This window comes from Pongo abelii, chromosome 3 (genome assembly GCF_028885655.2).
Source record: "Pongo abelii isolate AG06213 chromosome 3, NHGRI_mPonAbe1-v2.0_pri, whole genome shotgun sequence".
In the NCBI taxonomy this organism is placed as follows: domain Eukaryota; kingdom Metazoa; phylum Chordata; class Mammalia; order Primates; family Hominidae; genus Pongo; species Pongo abelii.
In genome coordinates, this window is record NC_071988.2 from 140,410,343 (window position 1) to 140,429,796 (window position 19,454).

Genomic DNA, 19,454 nt, shown 5'->3' on the forward strand with positions numbered 1-19,454 from the left:
GAAAAGTGGGAATAAACTTTCAATCACCTGGATTAAGGCTCCACTGTCTTCACTGAGTTTGTCATCGTGCTTGAACTCCACGGTCACTGCCTTGTCACAATCGATGGCAGCCATTTCTACATCGGTGGTGTTGTTCATCAAGATTCCACCAAAGAAATCAGTGGCTCTGAAACCTAAAGATAAGGGAAAAAGGGAAATTTTGCTTCTCTTTATTTTACTGTTATTTTCTTTGTTGGCCTGTTATTAATTTGAAAAAGAAACAATTATTCAAGAAAGACCAGAAGAATTGTATAAATGATAATTACCTGTGCTGGTACGAACCCTCATAATAGCATCAAAGCCTATTTTCTTTTCAATATCATTTCTGAGGTCGTTCAAAAATTGTTGTCTATCCAAGTGCATCTAAAAAATAAAGTCTGATCAATGTCCACCAGATGGCGGTAAAATACTTAAAATAACGTCCTCATTTTAATCCTGAGTTAAAACAATTATTTTTAAAATCCTGATTTAGCATATTTTTGTATATATATTACGCTTCTTTGGTTAAAGAAAATATAGCATTTTTGGACAGTGTTTCTTAACTTTTGAAACTAAAATCTCATCTATTATTTTCTTTCATTTTAACACTTGGATGAGAAAATCGGTTATTAATTGCAAATGGGAAAATTAAGAGAGCATAAGTGATCCACTCAGTGGCTTAGGGTTAGAGACAAGGTTAAGACCCAATGTATAATTCCCGTGTAATGAGGCTAGGGAAAGGCCTTGCAATTGGGGCTTTTTAAAAGTCTGACCACATTCAGAGCTTTGTGAAGGTATGTCAGGGAAAGTAGAAACCCCTTCTCCTAGCCCTGTTAACTACTCTACGATCACCGTATTTCTGAAAACTGTCCACATTCCACAACTAAGCAACATTTATATAATATGCACATGTGCACAATACTGAGCTCAGAGGTCACCCAAGAGAGGAAACAAACTAGCTGAGCTTCTAAAGCTTCTCATCTGTCAGTGAAACTCTTTAGGAAATTCTCACTACTACTTGACACATAGGAGAGAGACTGACACACGCATCTCATCCCTTCCCCCCAGTCCCAAACACGAAGGGAATGAAGGAGGAAAGGAAAGAGGGAGATCATAGACACAATCTTTACAATAATCCCTTTAGTTGCTTACATACAACTGGTTGGTGCCTGCATAGTTCTTGACCATCATTTTTATCTTATAATGTTATTGAATGGAAAAGACTATTAAAATTTGTATTGTTGAAGATGAGAAAGAAATGCTACAGTAGGATTCAGTTTTGCAACAATTGGAGTAAACACAAACAACTGAATAGCAGCATAGGCAACATTAACACTCTTTTATTATAAAATATTTTACTGCCTGTTTACATCTTACTGGCTTTTCCTCTGCTGCATTATAACATTTCTTTTTTAGTAACATTGAAAGAATCAGTAATAATTATGGATACATTGAGGTACAAGTAAATATCCTTTTATATCAGAAATGGCATGGGGTTGGCACGTAACTCAAAAACTTAAAAGAAATAGAAAAAAAAAAAGTAATAAGCTTGGATGATTACACCACAGAGCACCCCCTGCCTACACATCACTTGGTAGGCTGCTCTTTGAAGCCAAGTCACTACCATGTAGATGATCACACCAGTACATAGCAAAGGACCTAGCAAGAACCCCGGTACAATTCACATATGCCAGGAATGGAAGATGATAAAGTCCTTTTTGGAAAAGTGGGGGGAAAAAGCTTCTGATGAAATGTATCCCCCTAGCTGGAAAAGGAGCTAAAATTGATTAGCATGGTAGGCTTCATGTACCTCAATACCCAGAATGTGGGTAGAATGAGTAAGGGTTAGAATTCTGTATGATTATTAAGAGTTTATTTTCTAGAGTGTACCTGAAAAAACATACTTTTATCCAGAAGTCTTAGAAAGAGTTGTTAAAGCTTTTTCAATTTTATTTCCTTTACAATCTTTGGTCTTATCAAGTCCCTTAGTTTATAATATAAATAGGTAACTAGTCTCCATTCATAATTTTATTGATTAATAAAAATAGATGATGACTAACATTTGTCATTTATGTTGGAGAATACACCTTCCCAGTCAATGCCTCCATGCCTGCCCAGGCACACACATTAGAGGCACACCCCTGACCCCTTCTCCTTAGGTGAGGGGGAGTGACTCATCTGATTAATAAGTTTGGGAAAAGGAACTGGGTGGGCACAGCTCAGCCTCTTCTGGGTCCTCTTCATAGGAAGGCAGCTTGCCTGCAGGAGACACATATTTTCTGTCCCTCAATACAGTGTTTTTTCAAGGCACAGGGGTCCACAGGAGAAACTCAAATTGCACCCACTCTGTGCTGGGGTGTATAAGTTTGTCAAATTCAGGGGTGAATCAGCAAGCCCACTTGCCTGCAGACTCAGGTCCATTATAGCGCTGACATTTTGATTGTCTCTTGAATATCTCTCTCAATCAGGCTTGGAAAAGAGAAGTGTAATGAATTGATCCCTAAAATCCCAATAATTTAAAACAAATATGCAGTCACTTTTAAAAATATTATCTTAGGTATATTTTATATAAAATATATTTTTCACCATTATGAAAGCTCACATTGATATTTAACTCTGAGGATGAATGAGCTCATTCTATCACCAAACACTTAGGAAGTATGGAATTGCTGAACCATAAATATATATGGTTCCTATATATATATATACACACACACACACATACATACACACAGTTGTCTCTCATTATCTGTGAGAGACTTGTTCCAGAACCTCCCACAGATACCAAAATCCACCAGATGCTCAAGTCCCTGACATAAAATGGCATATTTGCATATAACCTACACACATTTTACATATCCCTTAAATCACCTCTAGGTTACTTATTTTTAAATTTTTTGTAGAGACAGGGTCTTGCTATGTAGCCCAGGCTGATTTTAAACTCCCGCCCTCACGTGATCTTCCCACCTCAACCTCTCAAAGCACTGGGATTACAGGCATTGGGCCACTGTGCCCTGCCTACGTTACTTGTAATACCCAATACAATGTGAATGTTACGTAAATAATTGTTATCCTATAGGGGATAATGACAAGAAAAAAGTCTGTACATATTCAGTATAATGCAATATTTGGTTCTGAGTATTTTTGATCCGAGGTTGGTTGAAGCCAAGATGCAGAACTCTCCTGATAAAAAGGACCAACGGTATACTTTGTTTTCCTTCTGCTCTTAAATTTATATGTGTTATCTACCCACCAGGGAACACAGCTTTTTAAACCTATAATCTAAACAACAAAATTAAAATGGGAGTAGAAGACCGAGGTGAACAAATTGCTGGCATTTACCTGGAAATTGTTGTATTTGTAAAGGGTTCCTCCAGTGAGCTGAGGAACCAGCCCCAGCGAGGCCACGTCCACATACTGACTAGGAAAGAGGAAGAGTGTCACAGAGCAGCCGTGAGCCACGCAGTCCTTGGCCAATGCGTCATAGACATTTGTTTGGGGCTGGAAAAGTATCTGGAAAAAAGATGCAAAAAAAGAAAAAATAAAAATTACAAAATGTTTTTGGTTTAAATTTTAAATTTCTACTGAATTCTTATTGAATTTTCAAAATGGAAAAATAGACATTTTCCCGCTAAGTGAACTGGGCTGAAGAAACACACTGTGGTCATCATCAGTGCAGTGGCCGCCTGCTGAGCACCCAGTCTGTGCCAGGTCCGTGCTGTGTGAAATAATTGTGTGTTCAATTTTATTTGATACTCCATCAATCCTAATGGAGCTGATACTGCAGCCCTTATTTTACAGACTTAGATGAGGCAACTTGCGTGTTGCCATGTAACCACTAGTTGGGTCCCTATATCCATAGCCTTATCCTTCCCACAGACATTCCCCTCACTGCTACACTGTCAGAGGTTTTAGGTGAAGGCACATTTTGAGAACCCCACACCTGTGCTTCATGCCTCAGGCCTCTGCCTCCAAGGGAAGATGGTAGTCTACATTCTCCCTCTACCTTTATCTTCAATCTGCTGTTTTCCCCACTTCCTCCATTTCTATAACAGTCTTATCATTCAGTCTCTCTTGTGCTGATTATCCATGAAAAAGTTTGGGACCCTTTTTTTTTTAGATGGAGTCTTGTTCTGTCACCCAGGCTGGAAGTGCAGTGGCACGATCTTGGCTCACTGCAACCTCCACTTCCCGGGTTCAGGGGATTCTCCTGCCTCTGCCTCCTGAGTAGCTGGGATTACAGGCACTCGCCACCACGCCTGGCTAATTTTTGTATTTTTAGTAGAGACGGGGTTTCACCATGTTGGCCAGGATGGTCTCAAACTCCTGACTTCATAATCCACCTGCCTTGGCCTCCCAAAGTGCTGGGATTACAGGCATGAGCCACCACGCCCAGCCTGGGGCCTTATTTTAATTTACATATTTCAGACCGGTTTTTCTAGGAATATAAAATATTTTAAGTTGTCTGTAATCCAAAATATTCCTGTAATATGCAATGCCCTGGACTTAATTTATGAGATTTAGTTTCTCCCCTTTTTTCTTACATGAAGAACACACTGCCTCTTTAACTCCTCTTAATAGTTGACATATGGATACTCAAAGAGTTACAAAGTACCTTCTCTTTGTCTGTATTAACCAGTTTTTTGTCATCTCTGTTTTTGAGCTTCCCTGGTGCTTCAGCAGTTGGCAAGGAAGAATGGAAGATGAACAGTTTCCCAGGACAGTCTGCTGCCTAAAAAAAAACCCCAAAAACCCACAGAAAATGCCTTGAGTAGGAACATTTTAAGAGAATCAGAAAATAAAATATACGTTCTTTCTATGAGCTAAGCACTATATTCATTTAATTTAATCCTCATAATAACCTTTGTGTCCTTGGGCAGGTACTATTCTATTTTACAGATTAGAAAACTGAGGCTGAGAGAGGACAAGCCAAAAGTCATAAAATTTGTAAATGAAAGACAGCCAACATTTAAAGATAGGGCCGTGTATCATGACGCTTTAAAAAAACTATTAAAATGATGTGTTACGATGAAATACTTTCTTATTTAGCCTACAGTATAGGTTTCAGGACTAGGTAAATCCCATAATGGAAAGCAGGTGGTAGAATTCCCAGGATGATGATGCAAGAGAAGCTCTCATTTCAAATCTTCAGTAAACATGGATTAAAGCTACAGTGGTATTTTGAGGAAGAATGCATAAGAACGTAGTGGTGGTGTGACAACAGTAGACAACAGAAACCAGCTATGAGGCATGATGCCAAAAGGAAAAGTGTGGGATCAAGATTATATATCTGTAGTCTCTGGAAAGCAACAAAAAGAAGAGTCAAAGCTCCATGACAGTCAAGTCAGCATTAAGAATCAAGATTTAAAATTTTATTTAAGGAGCTAAGAAGAAACCTACTAAGAAAAATTTCCTGGAATTAAGTATGATTCAATATATTGTCCTTCCAACCCCTGCCTTTTTCCAAGCCATACTGCACACTGCTCCAGAGCACCGCCTCTGAAGTGAAGACAATAGCTCTGATCAGGTATGTGGCTTTTATCCTTACGAATCCTCAAGAGCTGAGCACAGTAGCTCACACCTGTAATCCCAACACCTTGGGAGGCCAATGCAGGAGGACTGCTTGAACCCAGGAGTTGGAGACCAGCCCAGGCAACATAGTGAGACTCTTGTCTCTACAAAAATAAAAAGATTAGCTGAGCATGGTGGTGCATGCTCGTAGTCTCAGCTACTCAGGAGGCTGAGGTGAGAGGATTGCTTAAGCCTAGGAGTTTGAGGCTGCAGTGAGCTATGATCATGCTACTGCACTCCAGCCTAGGTGACAGCAAGATCCTGTCTCAAACAAAGGAAGGAAAGGAGGAAAGAAGGAAGGAAGGAAGGAAGGAGGGAGGGAGGGAAGGCATCCTGAAGGCTTTCTAGCACAGGATAACGTCCACAGTCCTTTATCTGGGTGGGAGCAGGAAGGGTGACAGTGAGATGAGCTGCTACCAACATTTATTGCATGCAGCTCTCTGCCAGGCTCTTCACATGTATTTTCTTTAACACTCACAACCTTGTTCAGCAGGTACTATTGTTTGCATTTTAAGAATAGGAAAACTGAGACTCATCCAATTTGCTCCAGGTCACACAAACAGTAAATGATAGCTTTAAAGGCCCTTTGAAGTTGAGTCTGAATCTATCTTTCCAGTCTTATTTCCAACATGTCCTTACCCCTGACATCTGCTTGCACTGGAAGTTTTAGCCACACAAGCTTCTTGCTTTCCTGGGATACACCACATGCTTTACACACCTCCATATCTGTGCACATTCTGTTCCCTTGGCCTGGAATCCATTTCTCCAGCTCTCTGCCTGCAGCTGTTATTCGCAAAGGCACAGTGTGCCTGGCTCAGTTGCAAGATGCGCAGTAAGTGCTACTAATAATAAGGTACTTAGGTTTGTGAATAGCTCTCTTAAAAACAAAGACAGAGAATTCAAGGTCAGTCCTGTCCCAGTGTCTCTCTCAGTGAGTGACATTCTAAGCTCTGTGGAGTGGGTCAGAGAGGTGAAGACACAGCTGACACACTGAGAAGGGGTGTAACCTGGGGCCTGCTGTCTTGTCTCTGCTATGGCCAGTAGTGAGCAAAACTTTGTGTGCTGTGATCTTATTGTTGCATAAGTCTTCCACCGAAAATTATTGATAGATGCAGCATTAATAAGAACACAAGGATAAATGAAGACGCACATGTACGAATCTACAGGTATATGTACACTGCATAGGAGAAAGAGACTAGCAAGGTTTTGGCCAGTAAAGACACATGAGCTCCAATGACCAAATCAGAGTAAAATTTACAATAATATTGATTATAAAATGTTAAGCATGTTGAAAACTCTGAAATTCTATGACTGTGAATTTATCATTTCTGTAGCTTTTTTTTTTTTTTTTTTTTTGAGATGAAGTTTCGCTCTTGTTGCCCCAGGCTGGAGTGCAATGGTGCGATCTCGGCTCACCACAACCTCTGCCTCCTGGGTTCAAGCGATTCTTCTGCCTCAGCCTCCCGAGTAACTGGGATTACAGACATGCGCCACCACGCCTGGCTAATTTTGTATTTTTAGTAGAGATGGGGCTTCTCCATGTTAGTCAGGCTGGTCTCGAACTCCCAGCCTCAGGTGATCCGCCCATCTTGGCCTCCCAAAGTGCTGGGATTACAGGTGTAAGCCACCACGCCCAGGCCTGTAGCTTTTATTATTATAAAAATACTTTTAAAAAAATTCAAATATCAAAGAGGGTATAAAGCTTTAAAAAAAAGTCTACCTTCTCCTCAACTTTTCTTGCCTGGCCTACCCAATTCCCCTAAGGCATTCACTGTCAAAAATTCTGTTCATTTAGATATTCTCTCCTCATATTAATATTGCCATTTTATACTATAGCAGTAAAGAACATGGGTCCCACCTGCTATGATCAGAATCAGCCATTTTATTATCCGAATGACATTGGACAAATTATTTAACTTCTCTAATTCTCAATTATCCCATGACATAGGCAATACATTAAACTACGCAAAATATTGTTGGGAGAATTCCATCATCCAGTACACAGTATTAATCATAATTAAACATACTTGATTGTCTTGTTAATATTACCTATAGTAGGCCGGGCATGGTGGCTCACGCCTGTAATCCCAGCACTTTGGGAGGCCCAGGCTGGCAGATCACAAGGTCAGGAGGTCGAGACCATCCTGCCTAACACAGTGAAACCCCATCTCTACTAAAAATACAAAAAATTAGCTGGGCGTGGTGGCACACATCTATAGTCCTAGCTACTTGGGAGGGTGAGGCAGGAGAATCACTTGAACCTAGGAGGTGGAGGTTGCGGTGAGCTGATATCATGCCACTGCACTCCAGCCTGGGTGACAGAATTAGACTCCATCTCAAAAAAAAAAAAAAAAGAAAATTACCTACAGTAAAACTCTGAGGGAAAAAAAAATCAGGGCCCACTAGGAAAAAAGTTCTATATTGTTTAAAAAAGTCATATTTATTTTTTCCTTATAAAATGGTTAATTCTAGATCCATAATTTCATAAACACACAATTATATAGTCTTTTATAAGTAGCAAATTAATAAAAGATAAAGCTCCTATGTATTAAATGTTCTATTCCCTACAAAAATTTATGTTTTCACCAAAGCCTGACTCTGCCTATAGGAGCGAGTCATACGGAATTAATGAATGCCATATATCATTCTTAACATGGTAGAAAACAGGTTGAGGAGAGAGGCTGGCTTGGAGAACTCATAGTCTGAAATTCAGCTCTGACACCCTTTCCTCTGAGAGACAAGTTATTACCACCCTCGACAGAGCTTATTATCTCTACCTGCTTTTTTTTTTTTTTAATAGAAAAGACTATCCCAGAATTAATGACATTTGTATCACAACTTTAAGTCTCCTACTGTCTTCTCCTGTAGATCAAGGGCTCCCTGAAAAGGAAGGACCTTGATTTTGTGTTTCTCCAACCCCCATTAAGACTACTACCTTCCATTCTATGGTGCTCCATAAACCTTTGTGCAAGGAGCATTGTTTGTGATGCATTCCCCTGCAATCACACTTAGGTATGCATTATGGATAATTTACAGATAAATTCCCCCCAATTCATCATGTATTTTAAGCATAACCACTAAAGGTTACTTTCTTCCAATTTTTTTTCTTCTTTTTTTTTTTGCCAAATCTTACCCCCAATTTTATGGTGGAAATAATAGCTAACTCAGAAAACTGTTCTTTGGCCAAGTTAAAAGACAATGCCAGCAATTCATGTATAGTTGAGTTATGAAGGTCAGATTTTGAAATAAATGCAGATTTTGAAAGACTATGTGGGGAAAAAAGTGCTATGAGTACAAGATGCTGTGGACATGGAAGCATTTACAACAGAAAAGAGTGCACTGAAGCCTTTAGCTGGATATTTCAAGGACTTTTCAAAAGGACGCATAAGAACTTTTCAAACAGTTGCTGTTTATCTTCATGACAAATTAGCACAATTTTTGGTTAGTTTTTGTCTACTCTGTTTGCTTCAGGAAGTTTACTACTACTGATTATATATAGATTTTACTTGGCAACTAGCTGATAGAAAATAAAGCTATAATTCAAATAGGGGAGTACTGTTCTGAAATGTTTTCACTTGAATACACAATAAGAAAGCTTTCACTTTATGTTCTTTCCATTTCTACTCCCTGTGCACAGGGGATGAGACTCTCATCTCTGGTCTTCTGGGCAGAATATCCTGAGTTATCTGGCTGACCAGCCACAGTCCTGGGCTTTCCAAAGTTACTCTTTGCCCTTCTCCCACCCCCATTTAAAAAAATATAACCAACGAACATTATGTTTTGTATTACAGAGTTACATCTCTTCCAGCACACTGTAAGCAGCCTAGGGGCAGGGACAGCAGTGGAGCATCACGCAGCCTCTGCATGAAACTGGCATTGGGGAGAACAATGTTTACTTTGCCAGCAGGGACAGTAGTAACTGCCATTGACATTACATCCAACAGTGTCACTTTGTAAAGATAGTTCCTTATCTATTGATAAAGAGTTATTTACCTTTTATAAAGATAGTTCATTCTACTTTGTAAGAACACTATTATACTACTCATTAAGTTTGTATTTATGAAGTTATCCTGAGTTGTTATATATTTAGATATTAGTTTCTTCTCATTTTTAAATGTCAAGGTAAAAATATGCATTACTATAACAATAAAATTGCAAATATAACAAAAAATAAGATGCAAAAGATATGAAGATACATCACATCGGCTGAAATGAGCTGGACTCTAGTAAACTGGCTGATGGCTGACTATACTGATTGCTGCAGTCATTGTACTGCATGAGCAACCTTGGAGAACATGGCTATTAAGAACATAGTGATTTTCATAATGCATCATAATTAGTATCAAATTTCAGATACATAGAATGCACATACACAATTTGCTTTATATATTTTTTCTTTCTAAGCTGCCAAGCAGTCTCTAGACCTCTTGTGGACTGCCAATGTGGAAACCATTGTTGTAAGATAGCATTGCTCCCTTTTAGAAATGAAATATGGGGTTGAGCTGGAACTCTACGCTCAGGTCCTCTGGAACCTTGGCTGTACAACTCTACTATGCTCTCTTAATTGGTGAAATATTAGTTAATGAATATCTACTCATCCTTCCTTTCACACACAAATCCATGAATGTAATATTATTCCCAGTCCTAACTTCTTAGAGTAGAAAGACTTGTAGGGTGATATATGACTTACTATGTACAGGAACATTTATATATGGATTTCTAGATACCTTACTGGAGGAGAGAAGAACAAAAACAACCCTTTCAAACTGAAATAGAAGATATTTGTAGTAATGTGGAATAAAACAAATTCCTTTCTTTCTGAAGACCAACCAATTATTATTTGTTTGCTTCTGTTAGGTGAGCCCTAATATCTTCAAGTTGCTTTATAATATCTGTTATTAATTTTATGTTAAATTAACATATATTCTGAGACTTTTTGAGTGATATCCACAATAGTCTTTGATCCCACAAATGAATACTCTTGCAGATTAAAAAAACCCAAGCAAGAATCACTGTCTTAGAACTAAGTTACACATTTAGATATAAAATTATGTGGGAAGTGTTTCATAAACTCAGTTCTGTAATACAGTTGTTGCTGTTTTTGTTATTATTACTAAGCATTTTATGTTAAAAGTTAATTTAACTTTAATAACAACATTTTAAAATTAATTTTAGAAACTATCTGTCAGGGCCAAAGTGGTTTGACTCTTGTGTTAAGGTAATAATGATGATTTAGAGTGAGGGCTTTTTTTTTTTTTTTTTTTTTTTTTTTTTGAGATGTAGTTTCACTCTTGTTGCCCAGGCTGGAGTGCAGTGGCATGATCTCAGCTCACCACAACCTCTGCCTCCCAGGTTCAAGCGATTCTCCCACCTCAGCCTCCCAAGTAGCTGGGATTACAGGTATGTGCCACAACGCATGGCTAATTTTGTATTTTTAGTAGAGATGGGGTTTCTCCATGTTGGTCAGGCTGGACTCAAACTCCCAACTTCAGGTGGTCCGCCTGCCTCGGCCTCCCAAAGTGCTGGGATTACAGGCGTGAGAGTGAGTGCTTTCTAATCATTATGGCTTCTTCAGTTTACTGTCTTCATTACTATGAGAATGATCAGAGTCATTTTGGACTCAGCTTCCCAACTGGAGACATGGCCAACCTCTCATCTACTTCTGGCAATCAGCATTCACATCTCCATCACTGACTTCACAAGGCCTTGGACTGGCATGTTTGAAAATCCCATGGCTGGGGAGGGTGATATGGGAATCTGGTAGTTCTGATATTGTTGGACTAATTTTAAAATAGACCATATAAAGTTCATATAAAAGCCAGAGGGAGGAGCTAAACTGGAAATCCTGGCAAAATGAGTTGCTCAGATGCTAACAGTGCTGGAATGGACACATTGGGAGCAATCTGTGGTTTTGGCCATTTCCTCCTGAGATTTGAGTGGAAGTCTGGAATAGCCTCTAGTGACCCACATGTTTTAATGAAGACCGTATTTTCTTTCATAAATGAAACTTTCTTATTTTCTGTCTCTCTGTTTTTAAATTTTATATACTAGCAATTAGAAGTGGCTTCTTCTCACCTTCAGTGCTTCCATACCAGCCTGGATGACAGGAGCAAAGACAGTCTCATTTTCATTAGAGTCTGCAAACATGTCTGGAATCTGGTCCAACAAACTATAAGACATGAGTGAGCAAAAGGTTTGAAATGTTTAGCATATTTTAATAAACTTCAAGCAATAAATCACTGACATTTCAAACCTAAACACATATGGTATTTATTTGACACCAACACCTATAGGTAATTTTTCCTTAGGAAATGATATCTTAGCATGGCTTGGCACCAAAATCTATGATTTGAATGGAACATTTACAAAATCATTCTTTGTAGATATTTTTTCTATTCACTGCAATACTGATCTCTTAGACCATAAATTCTTGGAACAGTGGCTACATCTTCAGTTATTACCATCATCATTGAATACATTCATCCATATATAGGAAACAGCTCCCTTGCAATACCTTTCCAGAAAAAGAGGAAGAACCAATAGGGCTGAATGTGAGTATTTTAAAAATTCTTAGATACTGGTCTATATTTAAAAATCTCTTAGATACTGGTCTATATTTAAAAAAGACAGACTGAACATAAATGATGGAGTTTTATAATCCATGTCTTGAAACCCCCTTGCTAATGATAAAACAATGTATGATTGAATCAAAACACAGTGCAATTAAAGACAGACACCTGATTTACTTTTAAATTATAAAACACTTGGTATTTACTTATGAATCACAGATTGGGATTCTTGATAGTTGACAAGGAAACCATCCAACAAAGGAACAAAGACTTCTCCAACATCAGTCACCACCATCATCTGAGGCTGGGCCAGATTACTCTTCACATTAAAGAAATGGAGAACTTTGTTATACGTGACAAAACCCACTCGAATTGCAGACGTCTCTTCTTGCTCTTCCCTGTAAGGAAAAAAAAAAAAAAAACGTGTTTGAGATGCTTTATAAATTTAGATGAAAAGGAGGTTTCTATCTGAAATTTAGTAAGTGTGTCTTCTATAAAATAGATAAAAACATGTTTAAAGTTTTGGTCTTACTTTCTGTTACCAAGTGTAAACAATACTAGTCATGGCAATGGGGGATAGGAGTTATTACAAAAATAAACAAACTGATAAGGAAAAAAATCCTCAAAATTCTAGGTAAAAATCAAGTAAACACTTGTTCATATTTCTGTAACATATTTATTTTCAATCTATAGAAAACAATAATGCTTTTTTCATGAATAAGCTAGGCTTATTACATTCCTTATAAACAAGGCTCTCTCAAAAGTCACCAGAAGGTCAGAAGAACAAATGGAATATTTGAAGCAAGGGATGAGGAAGCCACACTCATATTACTAACAGGACAGCTGCTTTTATTGAGAAAACACTTGCTCCTCTTCTCTGATTCTTTTCTTACATATCAGAGAATCTCAACAGAAAACAGGCTAGATTTGGGGAACTATATAACTTATAAACATGTAGTATAAATATATAAAATAAGTTACATTTATAAAATGACAGTGTAATTGTTATTAGGTGACCATTTATGATGGTCATGGCAAAGCACTAAAAAGCTCCAAAGCTTCAAAACTGTAACAAAAAGTAGATTTTTGTTTTAAGGAATTCCAAAATGAGGCCTTAGTATTCCTGTAAGTATAAAGGCATGAATGTTCTCGTTCCAGTCTATAGTCTATAGTAAGTACCTTCAGAATTTCATGGTCTAAACTTTAGTTTCATGTTTGTTGAGTGCATTGTACAGTCTATTTTTCTCTCCTCTAAAAGAAAACACGTAGATACTATTGATGCTCTTACTAATTTTCAATGGAGAATATTACATAGTGCTCAATGGTTAAGGGAAAGACACAAAACATACATGCCACTTTCTTTGACCATTAGATGTCAGCATAACTTATTTTGATTAAAGGACAACTTTTTTGAAAAGGAACCTGGTTTGCCCAGCTTCTAAATTTTGCATATGGCCTAAAGAGTTACTCAAGTACAAGAGAGAGGAAAATGGAAGTATCTAGATGGAAGTATCTCAAGTTCAAATTGCTGATTCTGCTGCAGACTTACCAATTTCTTTGATATGTCAACGGAGTACAGGCTGATAAGGTACTGACTCTGAACTGTGTTTTCTTCTCTACTTCCTTCACTAACTGAGGGTATTTGTTCTTCACTGGGCAGTTTAAATAGATTCTCACAATCCCTTCCAAAAGCACTTGGAAACTGTTCACATTCTGGACACTTGCAAAGCTTTCAGAAATGAGAATCCCTATTCTTTCTAACTACACATACACAGACACTCACACACACCTCAATTATCCTAAATGGTGCAACTTTATGCAACTAACCACTATGCTATACTGCATCCATACTCACCCCAACCCCCACCTGATTCATTTGAATCTTACTCTTCAAAACCAAGTGCAAATTCTTCCTCCTCTGTGAAATCTCCCCGATGCTACCAATTAGAAGTCATTTCCTCTTCTAAACACTTATAAATCATTTTCATTGGGCTCTTAGCATAAGGTACCTTTTAGTCACGAGTCCTTGACTACATGCTAATAAAGGGCAGGACCCAAAGCTTATGTTATCTGTCCCCTGAGGGTCGAGTACAATGTGGGGAATTTGATACTTTATTGAGGATGATTATCATGATGGTGAAAAACTGGATTTGGGATGTCAAGTTAGAGCCCCAACTGATAACCCAATAGTATACATTTCTTCCCAACTCCAGTTTAGTGATGTCACCCTGATAGTTTAGAACCAGCCTGGCTAGAAGCACTGACACCATGGATTGAGCTAACACTACAAATTAAGGCTTTATTTTTTTGAGAGCTTACCAGCACACCACTAGTTAAGTTCCCATTTCCCAGTAAAACTTTTTATGACATTAGGTGAAAAATATCCCAGCAAATCACAAAGGGCTTTTATTCTCTTTTAACAGTTAATTTAGAATCAGCTAAGGCAAAAGACACAAAAGAAAATCCACAGAGGAAAATCTAGATTACTGTTTCCCTTTGGATTTGGACATTTTCAAGTGACGGGAAAGGAGTATCCTGGGATTCACAGGGTTCACTTAAGATCTAAATTAACATTTTTTAAAAGCGTCTAATCAGAACATCTTACATTATTGCAAAATATTAGTACTGGTCTCCATGGGAACTTTTTTTTTATTTGTTTGAGAAACAGAACTGCCCTAAAATTTTCTTCAATGGTATAACTGCCTTATTAAATCATATCCAGAAGAAAATTAATTTTCAGCCTCTCCTTCCTATTAATTCTAGACGTTTTGTGAAGTTATATAAAAGATTTCATAAAGACTAATACGTTGATGTTCTTTTTTTCAATGATTACTTCTCTCAATGCTTGCTTGCCCCATCACCATTTTAATGGAATGAACCTGACAGAGCAATACTGAAGGCATTAGTAACTACATGAACCAGAAAATTTTAAGATCAAGCATTTGGAACATTTTAGTTACAGCAGCATTAAAAACAAACAGACAAAAAAAAAAAAAAGGGAAAATAACTAAAGAGCTTGATCTGAATAACAGATGAAACATTTCAAATCTTTTCTTTCCTGTTCCAGAGAAGTCAGAAAAGTCTGGCAACCTTGAGAGGCCAAAGGTATAAATTCAAAGTTAAATAGTGAAGAATGAGGCCTTCCTTTTTCAAAAGATCAGCTAAGAGATTAACATACCCTAAGATGTTAATCAAGACTTCAGACTGTGCTTTTTAAAAAGCTGTTTGGCAAGTAGATCAAATTGATGACAATCTTACCTTAAAAAAAATAAAGTTACACATATGCACAGCCCAAAATAAATTTCAGGGGAGAAGAAACAACCAGATTTGTTTTAAAAGATAAAGGAGAAAAAGGTAATTGGCTTGAATAAAACCTTTTAAAAGAGAGATCGGAATAGTGGCAGAGAAAAACCAACAGTATCCTTTTATTTTTTCCTCCTATCTTTTACCAAAGTCACACATCTGTGCTCCAATGGTTAATAAAGTTATAATGACACCAAAGGAAAGAGTGTGATTTGATAACTTATATCAACAGGCTATTAGCTTCTTATCACCAGCGTTGATAAGGAACAAGGGACTGGTGAAGTAACTGTCTAGGATAATAGATTAGCCTAAGTTGAACCAGTTTGAGAGAAGAAAAAGAGAGAAAGACCATTTCCAGAAATTAGAGTAGTTTTCTTTCATGCTAATCAAGTTCAAATTCAGATTAAACCAACCCCGTGAGAGAGTTCTGTAATAAAATACATCATATTCAGCAGAAAATCCATACTTCTCAAGTTTCCTTAAGAATAGGGTAAGGGAAACTACAGGCACAAACACATCTGCAGGCATCAGATGCCTTTCTTATGCCACCATCTTCAACTTGCTCCCAGCTCATTCTTCATTTTAGAATTTAGTTTGAAATTGCCTCGGTGTTTTTAAACATCCCCACTGCTTTTCCAAACCATCTTTGAAAATATTATGACTTCAGCTTCACAGATACAAATAAAACTACTCCTGGGAGGTCCAAAGTTCATCTGTCTGAGCCTCACATCTCCCAAAGCACCAGTCACATGTGCAAAGAATACAGAGGAATGGGCACCCAAAGATTCATGGAGCTCTAAGGGCTGAAGCCAACACCCCACCCTCCAGAAAAACATCCTTTTCCAGAACAAAGATTGTTGATGTTCAGGGAGACAGATTGGGGGTGGGACACGTAGGGACTAGGTTACAGACAACATTTCCCAGCCTGTTCATATTTCCTCGCATGAGGGATGGCATTCTCCCTGCTCATGAATCTCCTTACTAGATGTTATTCCTCATCCTAAACAACCAGTTTTTATAATAAGATAATTTTAAAATAGCCACGTTTGATATTAGTTTTAGGAGAGGCAATAAGAGAGAAAAATAAAAGGATAGTGTTAGTTATTCCATGCTAGTTTCCAAATACCTCTCTTAAAAGCTTTTATTCAAGCCAAGATACATTTTTTTCTCTTTATTTTTCAAAACAAATCTGGTTGTTTTTTCTCCCCTGAAATTTGTTTTGGGCTGCGTATGTGTGTAACTTTATATTTCTTATGGTAAGACTGCCATCAGTTTGATTTACTTCTTTGTATTAAAGCAGGTAATATGCCCAACAGCCTTTTTAAAGCACAGTCTGAAGTCTTGACTAAGGTCTAAGCTATGTTCATCTGTTAGCTATTAGAATTAGTTTTTCACCTTTCCTTGCTGCCCTCTTGCAATGGCAAGGAATGTGGTGCACCTCAGGCTGTTAACTTACAGGACACAGAGGCAGTAAAGCTGCAAATGGGTTGGACAGCTTATCATAAGGGCAAAAGGAAATTGCTTAAAAATCTACCATCTCTGCCATAAGACAACAGTTCAGTTTCCTGTCATCCCTTCGAACTCTGCCATGCTCAGCAACTACTAGTTTCCACTGGAAAATCAATGCTTTGAAAAGTGAATAACACATCCAAAGTCTTTCCCACCACACTGTTGGGATTCTTCTTATAATTTACAATGTACTTTGAATGTTTTTTACCATAGCAATTTTTTTTATCAGTTTGTTTCTTTTGCTTTGTACAAAAGATCACTCCAACTTTCTAAGGACTCAAAACAATGGTGCTGTTTGATTTATGGCTAATTACCCAATGTCCTCATTAGCAAGAAATATCAATTGGTCATTCAGCACTTATCTTCTGGCCAATAAATTAATTAGGCAATAATGTATAAGTCGTAAAAAGAATGACGGTTCCCTTACTTTGGAATTTTTTCCAGCATGGTCTTCAGTTCTTCACATATGAGCTTGACAAGTCCATTCTTTATGTTACTATATGAAACATCAATCATGAAGATAAAGGCTGGTGGGTTGGGAGGCTTATTCTTCTATAGGAAAGCAAACACATCACATAAATAGATATAAAGTAAATACATTGCATAATCAAATGTCAATACTCATTAGAAACTCTTGAAAGTTATCAGATGTTTCATTTAATATTTAGGATATACCATCTGTGGAATTAAATCATTTTTCCAGAATATCTAGAGCATCTGGTTTCAGATGCTATTAAAAAGATAAAAGAAGTTGTTTATTTTCCAGGGTATGACCTGGATCAGTATTGAATTAGACACTATTATGACATCTAGCACAGAAGGTTCACTTTTGCAAAGCTTTATTATTACAGTTGCTGAAGGGAAAGTACAGAATCATGGCCAGACTTGCTTGTAATACTCTGCCTTACAGGTCGAAATATGTTTGGCACACTAACCAATTATGCTAAAAAAGAATATATATAATGGTGTTTGCTTTTGAAACTGTAATAAAACTTCATTAACTTGGATGTCACTATTTTAGACTCTCTTCTTCTATCAGCTCTTTCCATTTTAAAGATATGAAATTGTTTATGAAAATATAACTGTATACTTTTAAAAACTTTACTATATTTTTAAGTACTGACCTAGTTTTTTACATATTTGCGGTAACATAGAATGTCAGGCCTTTTCTTTATCTGTTTAAAATAATCACTGTGACATAAAGCAGCTGCTACGAACATGTTTTTTAGTTGTTGGTCCCTTTACTGGCTGGTGTTCAAACAGCTTTTAGGAAGTGATCCTTCAGTTGCATCTTACAAAATATTTAGAAAAGAAAGCCACAGGCAAACAACTTTAGTGACCTACATACAGAATAAAGAATTTAGACCAACTTAATTTTTAACTTTATAATAAATCACAAAAATGTTCTAAAATTGTATTTTAATTATTTTAAAATTAGATGACAATGTATGTAAATTATCTTACTGATTCATTCTATATCCACTACAAGGCTAGAGATAACTTTTTAAAATAAAATCCTTCATTTTAAATAAAAACAAATTATACGACTTAAAAATCATCATCCTGAAAACTTCAAGCCTTTGCCAAAATCAGACCAACAAAGAAAGATGGAATTCTGCTGTCTATGTGAATAATTTTTATTGCAAATCATTCCTGATTCACACCTACTTTAATTCACAGCGCAGACTTATGCTGATTTATAATGGATGAAAATAACAATTTCCATTAGTTAAACCAAAACCTCTTTGTGACAAATCCAAGTGTGCTGTACCATTCTTTTAATCTCTTCTATCAGCATTACCAATTCCTCATGGAATATTTTCCATATCTCCAATTTGCATATTTCTACAGAAATGCTTCACTATAACTGGTTTTTGAAATATTCAAAATTAATTCATCGTTCCTCTAAATCACATTCTCTTCCCATTTCTCTATATGGGAATAACATCACCACATGCCAACTCAAGGCTTCAAAGTGTGAAATTAGATTTGGCTATTTCTTTTCCTTCAATAACTGAGTCCCATTGTTTTCACTTTCAGAATGATTCTTTAACGATGTTTTGGCCCATCCCTACTCTTAACCATCTGAAAGCTTGTCATCTTGTGCCTAGATAACTGTCATGGCTTCATCATTAGCTTTCTTAATCTATTTCTCTACCCATTCAATCCAGCTGGCTTTGTCCAGCCAAGCTTAACATGTATGTACTCTATAAAATGCTGGTTTTCCATGCCACCTTACTAAAACTGCTCTCTTAAAAGTCACTGAACCATCCAGATTGCAAACTACAGCGACTTGAAATAAAAATCCAGCTCTTATCCTAGATCTCTTCTATCTCTTTGCAACTTTAGGCACACCAGACCACTTTGGCTCTCTTAGCTCCCAGGACACTGAAGTATCATTTCGTCTCCCAGTTCTCTAACTGTTGCTTCTGCTTTTCATTTTCTCATCTTTATCCAACTTCTCTCCTCCCACCCATGTCCATC

General features: G+C 37.2%; 1 protein-coding gene across 8 annotated transcripts in view; it reads right to left on the reverse strand.

The window, feature by feature from the left end:
* The window catches only part of SEC24D (SEC24 homolog D, COPII coat complex component), a 114,387-nt gene that overhangs the window by 17,814 nt on the left and 77,119 nt on the right, over positions 1-19,454 (reverse strand). For all 8 annotated transcript variants that reach the window (XR_008524699.2, XR_008524698.2, XM_054554398.1 and 5 more), the window contains exons 11-17: positions 17,398-17,522; positions 12,365-12,556; positions 11,665-11,758; positions 4,634-4,750; positions 3,361-3,531; positions 306-402; positions 28-173 (exon numbers count right to left, since the gene is read on the reverse strand). Coding sequence is in view for 6 of the 8 variants with exons in the window: in XM_054554398.1 (XP_054410373.1) it covers positions 28-173; positions 306-402; positions 3,361-3,531; positions 4,634-4,750; positions 11,665-11,758; positions 12,365-12,556; positions 17,398-17,522 (942 nt within the window). In the remaining 2 variants the exon portion in view is untranslated. The remainder of the gene's footprint in view (positions 1-27; positions 174-305; positions 403-3,360; positions 3,532-4,633; positions 4,751-11,664; positions 11,759-12,364; positions 12,557-17,397; positions 17,523-19,454) is intronic.